Source organism: Maniola jurtina, chromosome Z (assembly GCF_905333055.1).
Source record: "Maniola jurtina chromosome Z, ilManJurt1.1, whole genome shotgun sequence".
Classification (NCBI taxonomy): Eukaryota; Metazoa; Arthropoda; class Insecta; order Lepidoptera; family Nymphalidae; genus Maniola; species Maniola jurtina.
Window position 1 is genome coordinate 1,540,023 of NC_060058.1, and position 22,118 is coordinate 1,562,140.

At 39.6% G+C, this 22,118-nt stretch overlaps 1 protein-coding gene across 6 annotated transcripts in view; it reads right to left on the reverse strand.

Moving 5' to 3' along the window:
* The window catches only part of LOC123880498 (protein cycle), a 76,746-nt gene that overhangs the window by 2,786 nt on the left and 51,842 nt on the right, over positions 1-22,118 (reverse strand). For 4 of the 6 annotated variants that reach the window (XM_045928646.1, XM_045928645.1, XM_045928644.1 and 1 more), the window contains 10 exons: positions 14,948-15,118; positions 14,305-14,424; positions 11,484-11,582; positions 4,995-5,066; positions 4,156-4,492; positions 3,619-3,736; positions 3,097-3,321; positions 2,737-2,956; positions 2,128-2,331; positions 1,628-1,740 (listed from right to left, as the gene is read on the reverse strand). In XM_045928646.1, coding sequence (XP_045784602.1) covers positions 1,628-1,740; positions 2,128-2,331; positions 2,737-2,956; positions 3,097-3,321; positions 3,619-3,736; positions 4,156-4,492; positions 4,995-5,066; positions 11,484-11,582; positions 14,305-14,424; positions 14,948-15,118 — 1,679 coding nt within the window. The remainder of the gene's footprint in view (positions 1-1,627; positions 1,741-2,127; positions 2,332-2,736; positions 2,957-3,096; positions 3,322-3,618; positions 3,737-4,155; positions 4,493-4,994; positions 5,067-11,483; positions 11,583-14,304; positions 14,425-14,947; positions 15,119-22,118) is intronic. The other 2 variants (XM_045928648.1, XM_045928647.1) reach the window with 2 other exon arrangements.

Here is a 22,118-nt window from a genome sequence, read left to right on the forward strand (position 1 = left end):
TGATTCGGCAACTTGGGACAATTGTCACCCTCGAACTCGAAGCACTTCTGATATAGACGCATCAGCAAATGCTGCTTAGACTATTTTAAATAATAATAATTTCCTCCCACACCGCTCCACTATCACAGGAGCCTATTCAGTTATGCGCTATACCTAATCTAGATCTAAAAATCAGAGTAAAATCTGATGTATTTCTTTTTGCAAATCAAATCCGTAAAGAAAAATGATGATAATAATAGATAAAGTGATGAAATACCAAAAATGAAATAAATAGAACTTAAAATGCACTTTCTAGGCAGGTACGCTCGCCCTTAGCTGCATCATCACCTCCCATTTGGTGTGATTGCAGTCAAGCGCATGCCTGTATAGTAAAAAAAAAATTGCATGCATGTAATCACGTTCTAAGGATATCACCCACTGTCAATGTATGTATGTTTAAGCACAGGTTAGTAGAATACAATATATAATATCTAAAAGTATAAATATATATAAAAGCTATCAGTACAAATATAAAGCTGCTTTTATCCATACTAATATTACAAATGCGAGGGTATGTCTGTCTGTCTGTCTGCTACCTTTTCACGGCCCAACAGTGTAACCGATTCTGACGGGTACGGGTTTAGCTTATATCCCGTGGACGGACATAGGCTACTTTTTATCCCGGAAAATCAAAGAGTTCCCGCGGGATTCCTTAAGACCCATCCACTTAACCGATTTGTATGAAAGGTACCGAGGTAGCTTGCAACCCTGTAATCGAAATAGGCAACTTTTTATCGCGGAAAATCAAACAGTTCCCACGGGATCTATAAAAATCTAAATCCACGCGGACGAAGTCGCAGGCATCCTCTAGTCACACTAATATTATAAAGGCGAAAGTTTGTATGTGAGTGTGTGTGTGTGTGTTTGTTACTCCTTCACGCAAAAGCTACTGGACGGATTTGACTGAAATTCGGAATGGAGATAGATAATATCCTGGATTAGCACATAGGCTACTTTTTATCCCGGAAAACCAAAGAGTTCCCACGGGATTTCAAAAAACCTAAATCCACGCGGATGAAGTCGCGGGCGTCAGCTAGTTGTTAATAATTTAGAATTTTGCAGGTGTTAAAAATTAGTGGAAATATGTATAAAGCTGAGATTTATAAAGTGTACATTGACTTTGCCCAGATTGATACAGTTAAAAAAGACAGAATAATTATTTTCTTCTCCTTTCTTACTGGGTGTCTTTTCCGCATTTAGACATAGCCGTCTGATGTACGTGAGACTGGTGAAGCTCTCCACCAAATCACTCCAGTCAGCCAAGCACACTCCGAAATTCAAGCAGGCCATCCCAGAGACAAATCTGTCTCGTTTTAAAGCGGAATTTACATTACGAAATTAGTTTGATGACATTAATTCCATTATCAATTGCTTGTGTGAACGTCAAATTTCGTAATGCATGCATCTAATTTCACAATTTCATGCAATTGATAGGTAATGAAATTAATGTCATGAAACTAATTTCGTAATGTTATTCCGCTTGGCAAATAAAATCTGAGCGAAATCAACATGTTTTTTAGGACACGTACACACAGTGCAGGCTTGTCATGTCTATTGACCATCCTGTATAGAGAGGTCTGGTACGTACTTTGGTTGTACATGTCGTAGTGCTGGCAGTCGTCCAACGCAGGCTCCGCCCACTCGTGCGTGACCACGGTGTTGTTAGCAACGAGGCATTCCACGTCCTTCGTCCACGGATTCCTGGAATCCAGAAATCCATACTTAGTAGTCATCATGATCAACCCATCACCGGCCCACTGCTGAGCACAGCTCCCTGATAATAGAAATGGTTTAGGACATAGTCTACCTTACAATCTATACTAATAATGGAAATCACTCAAAGTTTAAACGTTATAAAAAAAATTCAAAAGAAAAATAAAACCGACTTCAAAAACCACAAACACTAAAAAGTAAAAAATAACTTCAGCTACACGTGTAATGTACCTAGGTATGAAGTCGCGGGCATCCTTTAGTAAATAAATAAAAATAAATTAGGCCATAGCGCTCACCACTGCAGGAGGGAGGGAGGGGGTCATCTACATTAGTTAAATACCTATTGGGTATCTTTAACTGGGACTGGGTGCTTACTTGAATGGCTTGAAATGTGTCTGTATCCGCGCGTAGGTACCATCTTTCCGCTTGAAGCAGTAGGGCGGCGTGCGCAGCGCGTCCTTGCGCAGAAGCGCCGCCTTGTGCGTGCGCGCCACTGCGCCCAGCTCCAGTGCGCTCACGTGCTCGTACAGACTTGTGCCCAGCAGCTCTTGGGGGAGGAAACCCAGGGCTAGAGTCACCCTGAAATAAAAAACTCGTTATATGCGAATCGGACTCGGTTCTGAACTATCGTATAAGAAACTTTAAAAATACTGTGGGATCTCTTTGATTTTACGGGATAAAGAGTAGCCTATTTCCTTCTTCAGGATGCCTTTCTTTCTTTCTTCTCTCTGGGCTGGTTTCCGTACTTAAACGTTTCCGTCTGTTGTGCGTGCGTTGCCCCTCCCCGCCGAAGTCTTCACTCCAGCCATCCAAGCTCGCTCCAGAAGCCGAGTAGACCGCCCAGGTTGCCCAGGGCTTCACGAAGTGAGGTTCGGGATCCCGAATGGCGCTCTTGCTGTTCTGACACGCCCGTGCACTCCAGAAGCACGTGCGTCGGTGTTTCATTGCATTCTGTATCGAACGTTGAAATTGGTTAAGACTCACCTCTGGTCCACAAACAGGAACTTGCCGTCCGTAGCGTGGCGGGATATGTACTGCAGGAAGCGCGCGTGCGGCGCGGGCGTGCTCTGCGGCGCCAGGTCGCTGAGCGCGCGCCCCACGGCCACGAGGCAGGATAAGTTGCACGTCTCTCCGTCATCCGGAATGCTGTCTGAGCTATTCCCCGTGTCACACATCTCTGCTGGCGCCCATGACTTCAGGTACCCTGGAATAAACATTCGGATCATAAGAGTTCTGTTCGGGGTTTCAAAACGGAGACTAGGCAACTACGCAGGAGTTATTGTAATGCACCAGAGAATGCGCAAACACGTATCGAATGTGGTACAGCTGACACTTGTCACATACCTGTGCATTGTACTACGCAGTACTTCTTCTCGGCTTGCTTTTTCCTCGGCTTGGCGTTAGGCTCCGCTTCCTCCTTGACTTGGCTGGGGGTAGAAGAGGTGACCGTACTAGACGAGGCTGGCTCGGCGCTCGCTCGGCACTTGATACGGCAGAAGAAGGAGCGCCGCGCTCCGGGACAGAGCCGGGATGTTCCGGCTATTACGTCGGTTTTTACTGGTAGCATTGCTGCAAAGAATATACATCTTTACCTATTTGTGGCTTGTGGTAAACTTTAGGGGTTGATTTATATTAATTAAACTTGTGCTCCTTCATGGGTGCGTGCGTGCGTGCGTGTGATGTGTGGATGCATTGCACATAGTTGAAAAACCGATTGACGTTGGGGTCCCAATGTGCTAGAATGGCAACCGGAAAACGCAGTGTTGGAAGATCAAGCGAATCGCACAGCTGGATTCGGAGCAGGAGCTGGATATCGGTTGATAATGATGATGAGGATGAAGTAGGCATCTGTAGTTGTATACTTACTCTTAGCATCAATGAGTCGCTCTCGAGGGCTAAGGTCGGACGAGGACAGCTGTTCTTTCACCTTGGCCACATCCTTAGGGTGCAGGATGTCGAATAAACTCTGCCCTAGTAACTCCGACTGCAAAGAGTACCCAGTAATTAGACAAAAAAATCGGCCAAGTGCGGGTCAGACTCACGCACTGAGGTTCCGCAGTCGGGTATTTTTTCCGTCACTTTGCACGATAAGTCAAAAACTATTAAGTACGCATAAAAATAAATAAAAATCTGTTTTAAAATATACAGGCCCTTTCACTTGGTATCAGTTATGTTACTTTTAAAAATTGAAAATACTTATTATTATTTGCCCATGAACACATTTTAATTTTTGGTGATGTAACCACAAATTCACGGTTTTCGAAGTTTTTCCTTTACTTGTGCTATAAGGCCTTTTATGATTCTAGGTCAATGGGAAGTACCCTATAGGTTTTCTTAGGATTCTTTTAGAAACGCGGGGCGCGGTCTCGTGTTCATCGGTCCGGCGGACTCAGCGCTACACACCTGATCATAGTGCAGCAGCCTCGTCACCGAAGCGGACACGTAGAGGAGCCTGCCCCGGTCGCAGCCGACCACCATCAGGAAGCAGTCTTTGGCAGCTTGCAGCACCAGCGCGTTCAGCTCGCGTTCAGACAAGAACGCGGGGCGCGGTCTCGCGGTCAGCGGTCCGGCGGAGAGTGCGCCGCGGACCGAGCGTAGATGCTGCACGGCCATGCGCAATACTGTGAGCTTGTCGAGCTTACGAGCCATGGCGCCGCACATTGGCACCATAGAGCTCAGCTCCGATATGTAGGTGTTCATCTTATCGCGTCTTCGCTTCTCAATCTCGCTGTGGTTTTGTCTGTGAACATATTTTTATTTATTTTTTTATATACAAAAGCGAGCAAAGGAGCAGGTGGGTCACCTGGTGCTAAGTGATTACCGCCGTCCATGCACAATTGCAGCACCAGAAGAACTGCCGATGCGTTGCCGGCCTTTTGTTGGTCCGCCCCTTGAATAACCCCATGTTGTAATCTAGTGGGAACACCGTCGATGGGAGTTGATTCCACAGTTTGCATGTGCGTGGAAAAAACAATCTGGCACAGCGGGCGGTCGATGTACAACAGGCAGGTTGTGAGGGTGAAATTGCTTGCGGAACATAACATTTGCTTTATAGGCAAGCCTCCGCTGTCGTCTGTTAGCGAGCTGTATCTCGTGAATCCTAATAGATAGAGAGTTGAAATTTTCACAGAATGTGTATTTCTATTGACGCTATAAACAACAAATAATAAAAAAATTAAAATTGCCGCCACAAATATTAAAAAGTGTTATTTTTATGTGTTCACACCTTGATCCTAACTTACTTTTTATCAGACACGCTGCGGATGGATCGTGTATCCTCATTGCCATCATCGTCGTATGTACTGCTCGCGCAACTGTAAAAGAAAAAAAATTAACGTCCCACAGCTGGGCAAAGCATCTACTAACCAAGTAGGTACAAAAAAAAAACAGAAATCGCAAAGCACCGCGCACCGGCAAGAGACATCAGGGCGCATTACTTGTCTTTCTCTTTCCCTTGGTTTATGAGAAAGAGAGAAACCATCACTAGCCAGCACTAGACACTTACTGATATACTAAATGCTAAAGTGTGTTTGTTTTGTAGTTTATTGGTTTGCCCTTCAATCACGTCGCAACGGCGCGGCGCAACAGATCGTCGTAATTTTTCCATGGATATAGATAAAGACCTGGAGTGTGACATAGACAACTTTTTATCCCGGAAAATCAAAGAGTTCCCACGGTATTTTATCACTTAAATCCACGTGGATGAAGTTGTGGGCATCAGCTACAGGCATAACACATAACTGCGTAGGTCTTTTTCTTTTTTAATTTACAGAGAGGTGCTTGGCTGCAATCAGACCTGCTTGCATGCATGCATGTGATGATGCAGCGTAAGACGAAGCGCACTTGCCTAAAGATGCCTATTCACTCTTGACTTGAAGGTACCCATAGGTCTTGCGGTAGTACAGCGGTGCGAAAGCTATTCTTCAATCATGGATGTCATCAATCATCATCATACCATGTGAAAATACGCCATAAAAACTTGGTCACTCATTTGACTTGGAAGGCTTATCATTCTGATAATAATTCATAAGTACCCGTTTTTGTGCCTAAACTAAACTTTAAACGAGTAAAACCTTTAGTTTTTACAGCGACGCCTTACTTTTAAATGTCACTGTTCACACTTAGACATAATAATTATATATATTATATAATTCCGTAGTTTGAAATCAACTTAATCCGACATGATTCGTGTCGCCACAGTGCTTCTGATATTACCTAAATGTGCAAATGGTCGTTACTTTCAGTTCAGTTTACTAAGTCCCTAGTTCTAATAGCCGAATTAATAATCTCAATTCGGTCAATATACACTAAACCTTGTGACCTACCATCATTGTTACTCACATTTCGCAAAATAAAGAATCATTTCATTTCATTTCATTTCATTACTTATGGGTTGCCTGGAAGAGATCACTATATTGATAAGGTCGCCCTTTGTTTGTAAATCTTTCTTGTATATTTTCTTTGTCATAGTTTTAAGCAATAAAGTTGTTTAAATAAATAAAAACCTTAGTTAATCATACACTCAATAAGTATTTAGTGATATAGCAAGCGCCCGGGGTTTACTTTATCGTTCTTACGTGATTTGGGAATTATTAAGTTTCCTTGATAAAACAAGAACTGTTGCCCACAACAAACAGCCTTTTCGACAATATGTATTATGTACCATCTTACAATTAGTTTTGAATTCTCTTGGGTGATTTGCTCTCAAATATACGGCTTATAGTCCAGTCATTTGGTAATTTTAGATGGAAAGTTTTCCGGGAGTTATGCAAATTGGTGGTTTTATAGATTTCGACGTGCTCTTTCCAAATTTTCATTTTGCCACCTCGTATCTTTGCTGCAAGCCTAACTCGCACACGAAGGGTTCCGTACCATCATACAAGAAATAACATTTCTTTTTTGTTTTTTTTCATGACAGCCATTTTGAAATTTTTACTACTTGTTGTTATAGCGGCAATAGAAATACACATTCTGTGCAACTCTCTACCTATTACGGTTCACGAGATACAGCCCACAGACAGACAGACGGACGGATGGACGGACGGATGACAGCAGAGGCTTAGTAATAAGATCCCGTTGGCAACCTTTGGGTTCGAAATTTAAAAAAAGGCTCATATGCACATGAGATCGAAACTACGATGCAGTATATTTACTCTTATCTCAAGCGGAATTCTGAAGAGTGTTAGTTTTCTCTGGACGTAGTGATGGCTGAAACTGAAGATGACTACCGTCTCCTGGAGATACCATAAAAAAAACCGCGCCACTTAGTCTCCCACATGGTGGTGTGGAAATGAGTTATTTGGTCAAAACGAGTGTTGGAGTGAGCTTTGTGGAGCTCGTACGCTGAAACTATTGAGTCTACAAAGAAAAGTGACTACAGAAATTGTAGGAAATTGTCTCTAGTTTATTTGTTCCATTACCATTAACATCGTAAAATGAGTCGGAAAAAAGTTATCGTCAAAAAACTGTTTTTGGACGCCATTTTTCCAAGATGGCGGCGCGAGCGGCAAAGATACGAGGTAGCAAAATGAAAATTCGGAAAGAGCACGTCGAAATCTATAAAACCACCAATTTGAATAACTCCCGGAAAACTTTCCAGATAAGCCCCTTTTTGAGGACCAAATTACTGGACTATTAAGTTTAATTTAAGTTCGAAGGCCAATAGTTAACAGTTTTGTATCTTTAAGAAGTTTGGGAGTAATTATAACGTGTGAGAGATATTACTGACAACTAGTTTTTTACCTCGGCTTTATCGCTAACTTCTGTTCGATTACAGAAGGATGTCGTATACAAACTGAACCTAGATGTTATAGACAGTATCACTACTTCCAGGTGCATAGGTGATATTGCAGACAAAGGCTAACTGTACTTTGTTAGTCGCCGTTTTCTGTACCTATTGCCTTCCAATAACTCAAAATTTAAAAAACCTCCGACACAAAAACCTTTATAAGAAAACTAGAAAAGAGCTGATAACTTTCAAACGGCTGAACCGATTTTCTTCGATTATAGCTAAGAACACTCTCGATGAAGCCACCTTTCGAACAAAAAAAACTTAATTAAAATCGGTTCATTCGTTTAGGAGCTACGATGCCACAGACAGATACACAGGTAAACAGATACACACGTCAAACTTATAACACCCCTCTCTTTGGGTCGGGGGTTAAAAAACGTCTGTATATTATGATGCGTGGACCTCACCGTATGTCCGAGGGGCCACCTACGGTATAGCTTTTTAGGGCTACTTTATGGCTACCTAAAATAGGGTTACTTTGGGGCTAGCATCAAATATACCTACTAATATTTGACGCCTGCCAGTGACAGAAGCTCGAAGCCTTGACGATTTGTTTAAGTGAACTTTGCCTGCGCTAATTTCTTTCCGTGGATAGAGTAATCACACTAATATTATAAAGGCGAAAGTTTGTGTGTATGTGTGTGTGTGTGTATGTTTGTTACTCCTTCACGCAAAAACTACTGGATGGATTTGGCTGAAATTTGGAATGGAGATAGATAATATCCTGGATTAGCACATAGACTACTTTTAATCTCGGAAAATCTAAGAGTTCCCACGGTATTTCGAAAAACTTAAATCCACGCGGGCGAAGCCGCGGGCATCCCTTAGTAAGTAATAAATTCAGTGTTGCAATAAAACCAAATATCGTACTTTGAATAAAAATATTTTTAATGCGACTTCCTTATTGCATGCAACTATTAAAGCGATCGTTTCTTAGTTTAAGGAAAATCGTGCAAATTACTATGACTGGGTACTATAACTGGTTACATCAAACCAATTAAAGATATTATATCTTCTGGTTTCCAAGAATCATCACAATAGTCAATTAGAATTTTTTTTAAATAGAAAAATACGAGTGAAATATTTAAAGAAAGTTGAAGCTCTAAAAACCAAATATTAGATAGATAGATAGAACAATTTATTGCACACAAAAACACATGTAAAGGAAGACAACACAGAAAGAAGAAAACAGAAAAAACAATTTTGTGCAAAGGCGGCCTTATTGCTTGGAGCAATCTCTACCAGGCAACCTTTTAGGGTATTAGGTAGGTATATGGAAAAAAATCGGTCAAGTTTGAATTGGACTCGCACATGAAGGATTCCGTACCATCGTTCAAGATGTTATAACACTACCCATGTACTTTTTAACCCCCGACCCAAAACGAGGGGTGTTATAAGTTGGACGTGTGTATCTGTGTATCTGTCTGTGGCATCATAGCGCCTAAACGAATGAACCGATTTTAATTTAGTTTTTTTGTTTGAAAGGTGGCTTGATCTAGAGTGTTCTTAGCTATAATCCAAGAAAATCGGTTCAGCCGTTTGAAAGTTATCAGCTCTTTTGAAAGAAAGAAAATTAGTTTATTCATCTTGTGTGTGCATCAACAAGTATAGACAAACTTAGGTTAGTAATGGGTTAGTAGTAGATTTTAATAAGTACTTAATAATAACTAATTCTCGCACCCACATGGCCTCGCATCAATTCTTCGGGCCGCATTTGAAGCATTTTTCATATCTTATACAAATACTCATATCGCTGCTCTAAGATGGTAAAATATTAAATAGGGGTTTGTTTTGGTGGTCCACGCGGACGAATTTGTTGGTTTACAATAATAATAAGCAATAAGGAGCTATTACAACACTTCGCGCGAATCCACGGAGTAAATATCCATTTGTAACCCTTGCGTAGTCGGGAAAACGGGCAGGTGGGTTTCCATTTAGCGTCAACGGTTGCCAGGGCAACGGGTAGCCTTTGGAAATAATTGGTGACATTGTTATTCGCCGGCTCGCCCGTCGAGACGGCAAGGTGGGGTAGCTTTCGAAAACATAGGGTTGCGCAATCGTAACATTGTTCACGAAAACTTGTACAGTTATTTGTTAATTAGTTAAGTACCCTTTTTCCATTCGAAAATAGCTCAGTAAAGTTCATTTCATTTAAAGTTAACCGCTGATTACATTATTGCACTGCTCTTAAATCGAGCTTAACAGTTTCATACAATCGTAGTTCCAATTTGAATATTAAGCAACCAAAGTCCATGAAATTTTGCAGACATATTTTAGAAACTAATATCTGTGTCTGTGGTGTTTTAGATTTTTCTAAAAATATGTAGTTTTAAAATTACAGGGTCTCAAAGATTTGTATGAAAACTTTTAAGACCGCGTAACTTTGAAACCGAATATTTTAACAGAAATCTGGAAAACCACAGACATAGATATTTGTTTTTAGAATATGTCTGCAAAATTTCATGGATTATGGTTGCTTAATATTCAAATGAAATTGGAACTACGATTGTATGAAACGAGTGACGGAGAGAGCCCTCTTAAACAAAGCCACATAGGGATAAAATACAATTGACACTGACATGCTGACACATTGGTCCCGCGTATCAGGGATACAGCATCAAGACCGGGAGTCGCAGCAGAAATGGCTGAAACCGACAAGCGGCGCAAGTATGCCCCTCTTATAGAAAGTTATATACATTTTTGTTCCGTTTGCCGTGGAGACCCTGGGGCCATAGTCTTAGTGCAACAAATTTAGAAGCATTTCACCGCGATTAAGAGCCTCATCTGGGCTGGCTAATTTTTTTTGTGCAACGAATTAACCTAGCTGTCCACGCAGGTATGATTTGTACAGTAATTAGATAAGGCTAGCTTTAAGTTTCATTTAGATATTTCATATAATTAGATCTTAAAAATTAAAAAAAAAAACAGGTAAAAAACTAAGAATGTAACAGTAATTAATGCAAACGAAAACCAAACTAGCTATTTAGTATTCATTAAAATTAATAAATAAATAAATTATAAACTATTAGTTTTTTTTTTTAATTTAAGTGAGCCACGATTTGGTTCTTTACTGATTGTTCTCAGTTTAGTTTTGTAGGGGGCCGAAGTCTTTAACCACTAGTCTAACACGGCCGAAATTCTGTAAGTACTTCCGGTCAAGCAAACAAAATCCTGCTCTCAGGGTACAGTTATTTGCTTCTCTATTGTACATTTCAATAAGTTCCCGGCAATAAAAGTTCAGAAATCGTATGACTTCTACATCTGTAGAGCACCTAAGTATGAAGAAGGCAAACAACTTGCGAGAAATTCCAATATTCAATCTTGCATCGGCGCAGATGGACATTTTGAGAAGTAAATATGTAACTATGTAGTCTATTTAACTCTCAATAACTATAGTCACGTTTTTATCGAGTTACGAGGACCTATTTGGCGCTACGCTGTATAATTCTTCACGAGCTAGACAAATTGTGACGTTTCGACGACCTCCCTGGCGCAGTGCTAAGCGCTGTGGTCTTATTAGTGTTAGGTCCCGGGTTCGATTCCCGGTAGGGGGTCTGGTATTCTATAATTGCTAAATTTCTGGCTTGGGGGTGGCTACGGCCGTGGCTAGCTACCGGCAAAGTCGTGCTGCCGGATGCCGTACCGGAAAATAGCCATACTGAAAATATTAGAGTAGGGGTGGACCTGCAATCAAAGATACCTATTCGTTCCATAGCATACTTATTTGACGCCATCCAGTGTAGGTACAAGTTTCATAACTGTCGCGAACTGTACTAGTACCTATATATGTGTAATGTATATGTACTTTATTGCACCACAAAATACAAATGACAGGATAGAAAAAAGAAAACTTACACTTTAGGTACAAAAAGGCGGTCTCTTCCAGACAACCTTAACCCTAGGAAGAAAACGAACAAATGGACAATTAGGTAGTACTTACTAGGGTGAAGTTTTTCTTTTCCTGGCAGCGGTGGCGGTGGAGCATGAAGAAACGGAGAGGACATCGCAGGTTGCTAAGTCGTAACTGTCCGAGGCCGAGCTGAAACGTGCAAGTTAACTCAAGTACAAACTACACTACACAGATGGTTTACATGGATGGGCTATACGATGGAGATTTGACGGTGGTGTGCAGAGATCTTTCGTATAGTGAGACCGACTCATAATGAAAGCGTAGGTAAGTGTAGGATCTATATACATATACTAAATGATATCGCGGGCTAAGGAGTCCCGATTTCAGACAAATTGTGCAAATAAATGGTTTATTAAGCAATTTTAATTTCAAAAAGTACATTCTAAAAATAATCTAAATATAAAAAAGGAAAAGGTCAGATCTATCAACGCACAGCTCAAACTACTAGACGGGTCCGGCTGAAAGGCATGCAGCTATTATAAAATCCGCTAAGAAAAGATTTTTGAAAATTAAATCCCTAAGGGGAAGTCGCGGGCATAAGCCAGTGAGTGAAATGTGGTTAGCGAAGCGAGCTCGAAAGTTTTTGTTAAATTTTATAAAACATACATTGAACATATTTTATATTCTATTGAATTTTTTTTATTTCACAATTAGTGGCCCCACTGTACTATAATATGCTATGCCCAGTTAAAACCATATTGTTTACTAAGCTATTACACTGATCGCGAACAATTTGCTCTTATCCATTGAGGAGTTCTCTTCTCCATCTCCGAAGATATCCATCAGATCTTCACCAAATTTATATGGAACCACCTGCACAGTATACCCTTTCAAAGAAAAAAAAATCCAAATCGGTCCAGAGGTCTTTGAGTAATCGGGGAACATACATTAAAAAAGAAAAAGATTCCGACGAATTGAGAACCTTTCTTTTGAAGTCGGTTAGAAAGCGAAAAAAGAAATAGAGAATATAAAATATTTGCCCCTTTAGTTTTTTGGAGTCGACGCGCAACTGGGATTGTGTCTCTGGGTGTATAAAAAGATTGAAAAAATTGTACAATAGAACTAAATTCTTAAATATAAATTCTTGAATGTATATATTATTAGGTAGGTTAGGTAGGTAATTCATAAAGCTTTTTACGCGTACCTTTATGGACGTGTAATTTAGATCTTAAAACTACTTTCATAATTTATTATTGCTTTGTTTCTTTAAAAATGCTTATAAATTGAACGAATATTATAAAATACTATATCATAATTAATTATAATATAATAGCGATATTTTACAGAAAACAAAAGGCTGGACTTATCTTTTGGTAACAATCTCTGTTCGCGGAAAATTATTTTAATATAACAAAAAATAATGTTGATGTATAAAATTATGAAGCACGTAAATGAATTGTTTTTAAACTTGCTGAGGTAGGTATAAAAATAAACGTAGACGGAACTAAGTACCTAAGTAATTTGATTTACGGATATTATTAGATGTAGTGAAACAAGTTTTAATGAGTCGCAGTGAGCGTTTTTTATACTAGGTACTTAGAATGAAAATGAAAACGTATTTTTTTCTTAGTTACATAAGAGTCTTATTAAAAAGTTGAAAACTAAAACCCGACTGCGATCGTCTTAATAAACGCTGAAATATTATAGTAAAATTGTTTTTCTGTCACTTGCTATATTTTAATGTTGTAGTACATTTATTTACATTTATGAACTCAGAATTTTCGATACAATAGCAAAAAAAAATTTTGGAGACCCCCGCTTTTATTCATATACCTAACATCCGTTAGGTAATTTTTTTTTGTATAAAGTGGAGCCTATGTCACCCGGACTTTTACGATGAATCGATTGACACCTCATTCATCAAAATTGGCCCAGTAGTTTAGGCGCTACGGTGGAACACACAGAATCTGGATACAAACATACATACCCACATACATACATAGACTGCTAAAATCATAACCCTTAGCTTGCCGCAGTCGGGTAAAAACTAAGGAACGGTAATGTTTAAAACTATGTTGCCTCCTTCAAACTAATAAGTTACAGGAGATAAAAATGTCAAATCCAAGTAGACACTAGGGTTAAGGTTATGTTTAGAATTACATTAAAAATATGGTACTAACGCCTCGAATGATGAGTCAGTATACAAGGTATGTCTACATTCCGTTATATCTTGGCAAGCTGAGGACTGATGTCCAAAAAAATAATGAGTCTTGTAGCGCGGTACTCGTGGCAGATATGAGGACTTGTTTAAAACTCCAATGTGACAACCCTGCAAACAGCTGATCGTGGAAGTGAACTCGTAAAAACTTTTATGAAATCGAAGGACCGTTTGAGATTTGAATGTTCGTCAAGTAGCACAGACAACGAAAAAATTTATGGCACCAGTCACTAACTATTTGGTACTACAATACCTACTTTAATTGCCAAGATGTACATCAGTAGATGTGCCTAGCGTTAATTAAACATAGCGGGCAATTCGTTTAAACGTGTAATGGTGTGCAATATGGAGTCATGGTATTACCGACTTGACTTCAGCCACACCAGTAAGATATTGTACAGCAAAGTGACAAATAGCTGGATGGGTTGCGAAGTTGTGGCAATCGGCGAGGTGTTATAGTTCGAAGAACCGTTAGACGTTGAGGTCCAAAGGTGCTGGAATGGCGAGCTCACATCAGAAAGTCCAGCCTTGGGCTCCACAAGGCAGGACATACGACATTAAACGAGTTGCAGGGAACCGTGACCTCCAGGCGATGCAAGACTATGGCGTGTTGAAGGTCCCACAAGAGACCTATGTCCAGCAGTAGACGTCTGTCAATGTAAGTTCTCATTTAGAGTTTGTACTCGAACTTACCACTGTAAGTTGTTCCGTTTTCGCACACCCTGGGAGGGTTGCTGTTGGCAGGCGTAAGGGTGCTCCGGGTGCTCCGTGGGGTAGCAGCCCTCGCTATCCGCCTCCGAACATGCGCCACGCCTGCGTTCAAACAACACACTAGGTACAGTTCGAGTAAAAGTTGAAGTGATAGAGGACACCAGTTTTTATGTCGTATCATATTTGACAAACTCAGACCGAGAGACGGTAGTTAACTATTCAAGTTAACTATTCCAGCACTTCTTCTGCTTGAAGACTTTTGACTTTAATGCTCAAGTAATAGAGGCGCCAGGATAACCTAACCCGTAGACACTTGTAATGTGTGTGCAGCTTTAAAAAACAAGTTTTTCTTTCTTCCTTTTTAACATTTACCTACCTGCGCATCATCAGTATGTAATTACGGGAAAGGGATGGAAAACTTTTTCGCTCTATAGATGTCAGCTCTAGTGTGAAGACCGCTACCCGCGTACAAGTGACGAGAGAGTAACGAGAGAGAGATGGTGATAACTCACATGTTATGCGAGTTACTCCGTTTGCGGGATTTCCACAGATGATAATGATGGTCCTCACATATGCGAGTTCCTCCATTTGCGGGAGGTCCACAGATGATGACGATGGTACTCACATGTTGTGCGAGTTCCTCCGTTTGCGCGGGTCGTGCGGCGGCTGGTCCGGGTGGTCCGGGAGCGGCGGGTGCGCGGTCCCGCCGGCGCTCTCCGCGCATCCCGCAGCGCTCTCGTCCGCGACGCCCGCGCCCAGGGTCAGCTCGTACGCAGGTGTCCCGTTCGCGTGCGGCCTACGGAAGACACGTTCCGTAAACAATACTGACATAGAAAACTAAAAGCTACGCTATTCACGAGCTATTCACGATTATCTCCGTGCTTCGATAAACTCAATGTGACTACAAGTGTAAATTAAAAATTTATAACACCCCCGACAAGTGAAGGTTACAGTAACTAGAAAAGAGCTGATAACTTTCAAACGGCTGAACCGATTTTCTTGGATTACTATAGCTAAGAACACTCTCGATCAAGCCACCTTCCAAACAAAAAAAAAAAACAAAATTAAAATCGGTTCATTAGTTTAGGAGCTACGATGTCACAGACAGATACACAGATACACACGACAAACTTATAACCCCCCCCTTTTTGGGTCGGGGGTTAAAAATAGGGAACGGGGCGGGACATAAGTGTGAAAATCCTAAAAAAAATTACAATAATTTTAAATGTAAATAGTTTTAAATATTTAAATAGTATAGGTAAATAAGTAAGTAATTAACTAGTATACAAAAACGATAAGTAATGAAAATGATAAAATACTGTAAGCAGTGAGTTTAAATAATGTAGTCTCAGTTTAGTACCTACATATAACGTTATCCATTGACGGCGGTGCTTTAAGAATTCTGATTCTGCTAAAAAAAAGTAGTTGAAAAAACTACAACCCGACTACGGAAAAATGAGCTAACTTGAACCCGACTTGGTAGTACAATAAAGTAAAAAGAAAGAAACAAGATAGGTGCTTAGTGCTATCATCGTCTTGACTAAGATTCAATACAAACGCCGTGGTCGTGCGTTGTCGACAGCATATTTCTTATCCTTGATTGACGGCATTCCCAATGATTTTATTTGTCTACCAAATTAGAATATTTTCTTTTTGCTAAAAATCATGATTGGCTACTATGTTATACTCGTAATATACTCGTAGTGACTAATTTGGCTGTATACACAATCTCTTAAACCAAACTAAAATGACAAGTCTAAATTTATTGCTATCCTTTTCACAATACTCCATGTAGAAAAAGACATTACTATGCAGATTTAGAGTCAATTTAGTTTAGTTTAGTGATTATGTACGATAGAAATAGCCACATTGTATTACTATTGTTATAGTAGGCATTATGCAATACGTTTAGTTGTGTTACGGTGTTCGGTGAGTATTTTTATTAATTATAGCTATTATACTGCAGGTGCGTTCACGTTGAATCAGTCGCTTATTATGTTAAAATCACATTATGCTATGTAGGCATGTAGCCTATAGAACATTATGAATATATAGAAATCCATACAAAATAGTTATTTGGGTTATAAGGGGTCAAAGTGATATTTTGTTCCTCGATGGCGTTATTTTGAATTCAGAACGAAGCAAAGGATTCCATAGTAGAATCCTGAGCGTAGCGAGGAGTTCAATATACGCTACCTGAGAACAGAATGTTTGGGCCCCTAGTGAGACACTATTTTTCATCAGTAGGTGAGGAAAGACAAAACACATACTAATAAAGTATAAAAAAACCGGCCAAGTGCGAGTCAGACTCGCGCACTGAGGGTTCCGTACTCGGGTATTTTTTCCAACATATTGCACGATAAATCAAAAACGATTATACATAAAAATAAATAAAAATCTGTTTTAGAACGTACAAGTAAAGCCCTTTCATATGATACCCCACTTGGTATAGTTATGTTACTTTGAAAATTCAAACACATTTTAATTTTTTCTTTAATGATGTAACCACAAATTCGCGGTTTTCAGATTTATTCCTTTACCTGTGTTATAAGACCTAACTACCTGCCAAATTTCATGATTCTAGGACAACGGGAAGTACCCTATAGGTTTCTTGACAGACAAACAGACAGACAACAAAGTGATCCTATAAGGGAACCCTAAAAAGTTCAAAATGGACACCATAAACATTAGAATAACTTAAAAAAGTGTTATTTTTTGTACGATGGTACAGAATCCTGCCTATGCAAGTCCGACTCGCACTTGACCGATTTTTATTATTGTATTCTATCTACTTTCAAAAAAGGTAAAAAATTTCGACTAATCAGGCAGGTACCAGGCAAGTGGCAACCTACTTACCCCGTCAAGTCAAAGAAGAAAGCAATTCCTGGCTAAGGCCATGCTTGGTATTATAAATAACATGAAATTTTCACAATAAACGCAATACCGTCTTTTAAAATATAAAAATGTATATAAATAAACGAGAAAATGTATACGTTCCGGTTGAAACGGCGTGGTCACAGTCGCAGCCTTGACACTGACAAAGTAAGTGTTACATACCTATTACATTACTAATTGATACCTGATGCAATGCATCTATGTACTAAGGTCTTAGACAGATGGACAGCAAAATTGCAGTTGGAAATTGGAATGCAGTTGTCATAACTGCATTGCAACAGTGCCGATCGACTGCAGCGTCTGCGTGCAGCCTTACGTGATGCGTTTACACGCATATTGCACAGTACGGGTTTGTGCAGTTGAGGCAGGGCAGTTTCGGCATGCTTCTAACGCTGTTTGGGGGCATGTAGTTTCCCAGTGGTGGGACTGCTAAGGCGGACATCCGCTGGCGGAGTGACAAGGTGTTGTTGGTCCTTTGTGCTCCGTCGTCAGCGGTGGGATGGAACTTCGTGAGAGATTTTAGTCGGTAGGAGTCCGACATAACCACTGAGCTCCCCGTGGCCGGTGGTATCCAAAACGGATTTTCGTCACGAAAAAAACCGGCCAAGTCAGACTCGCGTACGGAGGGTTCTGTACTCGGGTAATTTTCCGACATTTTGCACGATAAATCAAAAACTATCTTGCATAAAAATAAATAAAAATCTGTTTTGGAATATACAGATAAAGCCCTTTCGTATGATACCCCACTTGGTATAGTTATCTTACTTTGAAAATTTAAACAAATTTTAATTTTTTATGACGTATTAAAAAGAACTAGTTACTAGATCTTGTTCCTATAGTAGACCTATTTTTCTATGATTTCACGTCATCCATAGCCATTTGACATATCGTCGATTCCGGATCAACCCAGAGTTCCCTCCGTCTACTTCAATCTGTCGAACTGTCGCGAACTATTGATATTAGTTTCTAGAACGCGTGTACATAATAACATCGAGTTTGATTGGTTAATATTCAAATGAGAGCCAAACAACGTTTGTATGTAGTACGCGACGGACCGCCGTTAAGGGTCAATAAATTAAAACCAAATTAAATTTGAATTTCGCGGGCAGGCCGGTCTCATGCCCCTTAAGCGTTTTCATTCATGGTTACTCTACAGTCTACACCTAGCTCAGGAATTCTCAGTTGAGTAATAACAGCGATATACTACGATAGTTCGACTAGATACGACGCTTCATAGTAACATGTTCCAACGAACCTCGGTGTCTGCACTCCTGTCCGTCCGTCCGTCCGTCCGTACCTACTCCGTTTACATATACTTAATATTAAGGAAAAAAAATCATTTTTTTTTAAAAGTCAAAAAATAAATAAAAAAGAAAAGTTCTAGAGGTAGGCTTATAATAATAATAAAATCTACTGTACCATGAAGCGCCGTATCTAGTGGAACATTTATATCGCTGAGTAATAACTAATCCTTGCACTTGAACCGCGGCGGCGCAATGCCACGCAGGCATGCATAATATTATTACATACGATTACAACATCGGCGCATGCTTTTTATTGTGGTTACATTATATTATGCAGCCTAGGTACTTAGGTACGTAGCTACCATGAAGTTATTTTAGTCATAATCTATACATACAACAACAAAAAAACTAAATTAAAATCGGTTCATTCGTTTACGGCGCTACGATACCACAGACAGATACACAGATACACACGTCGAACTTATAAAGCCCCTCTTTTTGGGTCGGGGGTTAAAAATACTTTGTCCTGACTGACTGACTGATCTATCAACGTACAACCTAAACCACGGGTTAGCAACTAGCAGCTTGTTTTGACAGTAGATTGCTATTGTATTGATACTTTTTTTAAATAAATAAATGTTCTTTATTTCAGGCAAATTGTACCCATATTACAGGGGTAGATAATGTAGGCACTCGCTAATTTTTGGACATTCCACCCCTAGGAGAGTTAAGGGGTTAAATAAGGGATGAAAACATAGTTGTTCGTCTTTTTAACTCCCGACCCAAAAAGAGGGGTGTTATAAGTTTGACGTGTGTATCTGTGTATCTGTGTGTCTGTGTATCTGTGTATCTGTGTATCTGTCTGTGGCATCGTAGCGCCTAAACGAATGAACCGATTTTAATTTAGTTTTTTTTTGTTTGAAAGGTGGCTTGATCGAGAGTGGTCTTAGCTATAATCTAAAAAAATTGGTTCAGCCGTTTAAGAGTTATCAGCTCTTTTCTAGTTTTCTTGTAGAAAAGAAGGTTAGATAACCGTTAGGTTCTTAATATTATGTCAATAGACAAATGTCAATCTGTCAAGATGGACGTTGCCTAAATTCATAATTATTTATTTGAAAATGACGTTTTGGAAAACTCAAATACTTTGGATCGTCGGGGGTGTTATAAATTTTTAATTTACACTTGTTTACGAGTTATATTAATGAAAATTGGCATTTAAACTGATATTTTTTTTATTGTTGTTGTTATATTTTTTTAAATTTAAATTGAAGAATTGTGTTTCACGATTTTTGAAAGTTTGATACCACAAGGGGTTCAATAGGAGATGAAAGTTGTGTGTGTTATGGAGTGCGGGTGTACGAGGTGTTCCTCCGCCGCGCACCCCGATTGCCATCTCGACCTGTCGCGTACTATATATACCTTCTACATATTACACTACTTACAAAGTAAGCAAAGTTATAGTGGGGCATTACACGTGATCGACGGGATCACGTGTACGCCAATCAGAAATTGTGAAATTGTATTCCAAAACAACTACTATATATTATATAATCTTCAATCAAAATTTGGTTCAACAGATGAACCGTAAAAACTAGTAGACAGACATACCGACACACTTTTGTACTTATATAATATTAGACGATGTCCGCGAATACGTCCGCGTGGATTAAGGTTTTTTAAAAAATCCCGTGGGAGCTCTTTGATTTTCCGGGATAAAAAGTTACTTATGTCAATTTCCAGGATGCCAAGCTAGCGCTGTACCAAATTTCACATGATGATGATGATGTTAATCGGTTAAAGAAATAACAACGTTGCTAAGTAAGTAACTTATGTTCAGATTACAGATGATAGATTGACTAGCTGATACCCGCGACTTCGTTCGCGTGGATATAGGTTTTTTAAAATTCCCGTGGGAAATCTTTGATTTTCCGGGATAAAAAGTAGCCTATGTGCTAATCCAGGGTATAATCTATCTCCATTCTAAATTTCAGCCCAATCCGTCCAGTAGTTTTTGCGTGAAGGAGTAACAAACATACACATACACTCACACACACACACACATACAAACTTTCTCCTTTATAATATTAGTGTGATAATATTAGTGTGATTATAACGTAGCATGGAGTTGTAGGTCTCATGTAGTAGGAGTGCATAAACCAGTATGTGCATATCACAGTGTGCCACCTTACTTTTAAGTACCACGATGCATTATGAATCGAGGTCCGAATAATATGCTCGTGCACGTGACTAGGCATGAGAACAGTAGGCATACTATTACAATAAACTATTCTGCTGAAACACCTTTTTGAGTGAGAGTGAGTCTACTAAAGTAAAATTGCACTTGTTCAGTCCGTCCGTCTGTCACAGCACTCACAGCCTTATAACTTCTGAATTACTGAACGTAATTCTTTAAGAGGGGTCTGTCCGTCACTCGCTTCATACAAACGTAGTTCCAATTTCATTTGAATATTAAGCAACCAAAGTCCATGAAATTTTGCAGACATATTCTAGAAACTAATATCTAGGTATGTCTGTGGTTTTCCAGATTTCTGTTAAAATATTCGGTTTCAAAGTTACGCGGTCTTAAAAGTTTACATACAAATCTTTGAGCCCCGGTAATTTTAAAACTACATATTTTTAGAAAAATCTAAAACACCACAGACACAGATATTAGTTTCTAGAATGTGTCTGCAAAATTTCATGGACTTTGGTTGCTTAATATTCAAATGAAATTGGAACTACGATTGTATGAAGTGAGTGACGGAGAGAGCCCTGTTAAACATAATAAGTATGTAAACTGACGGCCTTTATATTGCAAAAAAAAACCTTTATTTCAGGCCCTCATACGAAATGGGAGGCTGTAGCCGTACTTAGAGTGGAGATTGAATTCGACGCTAAGTAGGTAGGTAAGTACCTATATTGTATTAGAAACGGAAACTTGTGTATAATTTCATAATATCCTGTAATTGTACAACAAATACTCAGACAAATATTATTTTAAAAAAAACGAAACTATTTCACTTTTAATGGCCATCAGTATTTTTAACATACCCACCTACCTATTAACTTCACAATAATTTTAATAGCTCTGTTTTCGTACCGTATGTAGGGGTATCCTATAGGAATGGGGATGATGCCTATGTCAAAAAGAAATTATTTCTTAGTAAGTATTTATTAAATAGAGTGTCTTCCATAATTCGCGAAATCCACATTCGATGCTAGTTTTAGTTTTGCTAACCATTTCCAATTACCGATTTACCTAAAAAAGTACGTTAAATGTGTATGACGTCACATCTATGAATTCCATACAAGCTCCCTTCACTAAGTGAGCATTTCGACGTTTTATAAAAAGTCGCCGATTTGACTAATAGTTATCATCCCTATGGGATACCTACCTACGCTACCTTCGTGCGCCTGTATCGCTGCAAATAAGTAGTCGCGATAGATGATCTCCCTTAGAAGATTCAGAATCGCGTTCAAGATACGCGCAGCTGAATCGCTACTAAAAGTCGCTGTGAGCGATATCTTTAAGTATAAGTATTGATGTGGGATAGCTTAATCCTAAGCTCGTAATAAAAGCCCAATCCATTGTGAAGTGTGAGCGGGTGGGCGGCGCGGTGGGGCGGGGCGGGAGACGAGCCCGCCTACTTTGCGGTC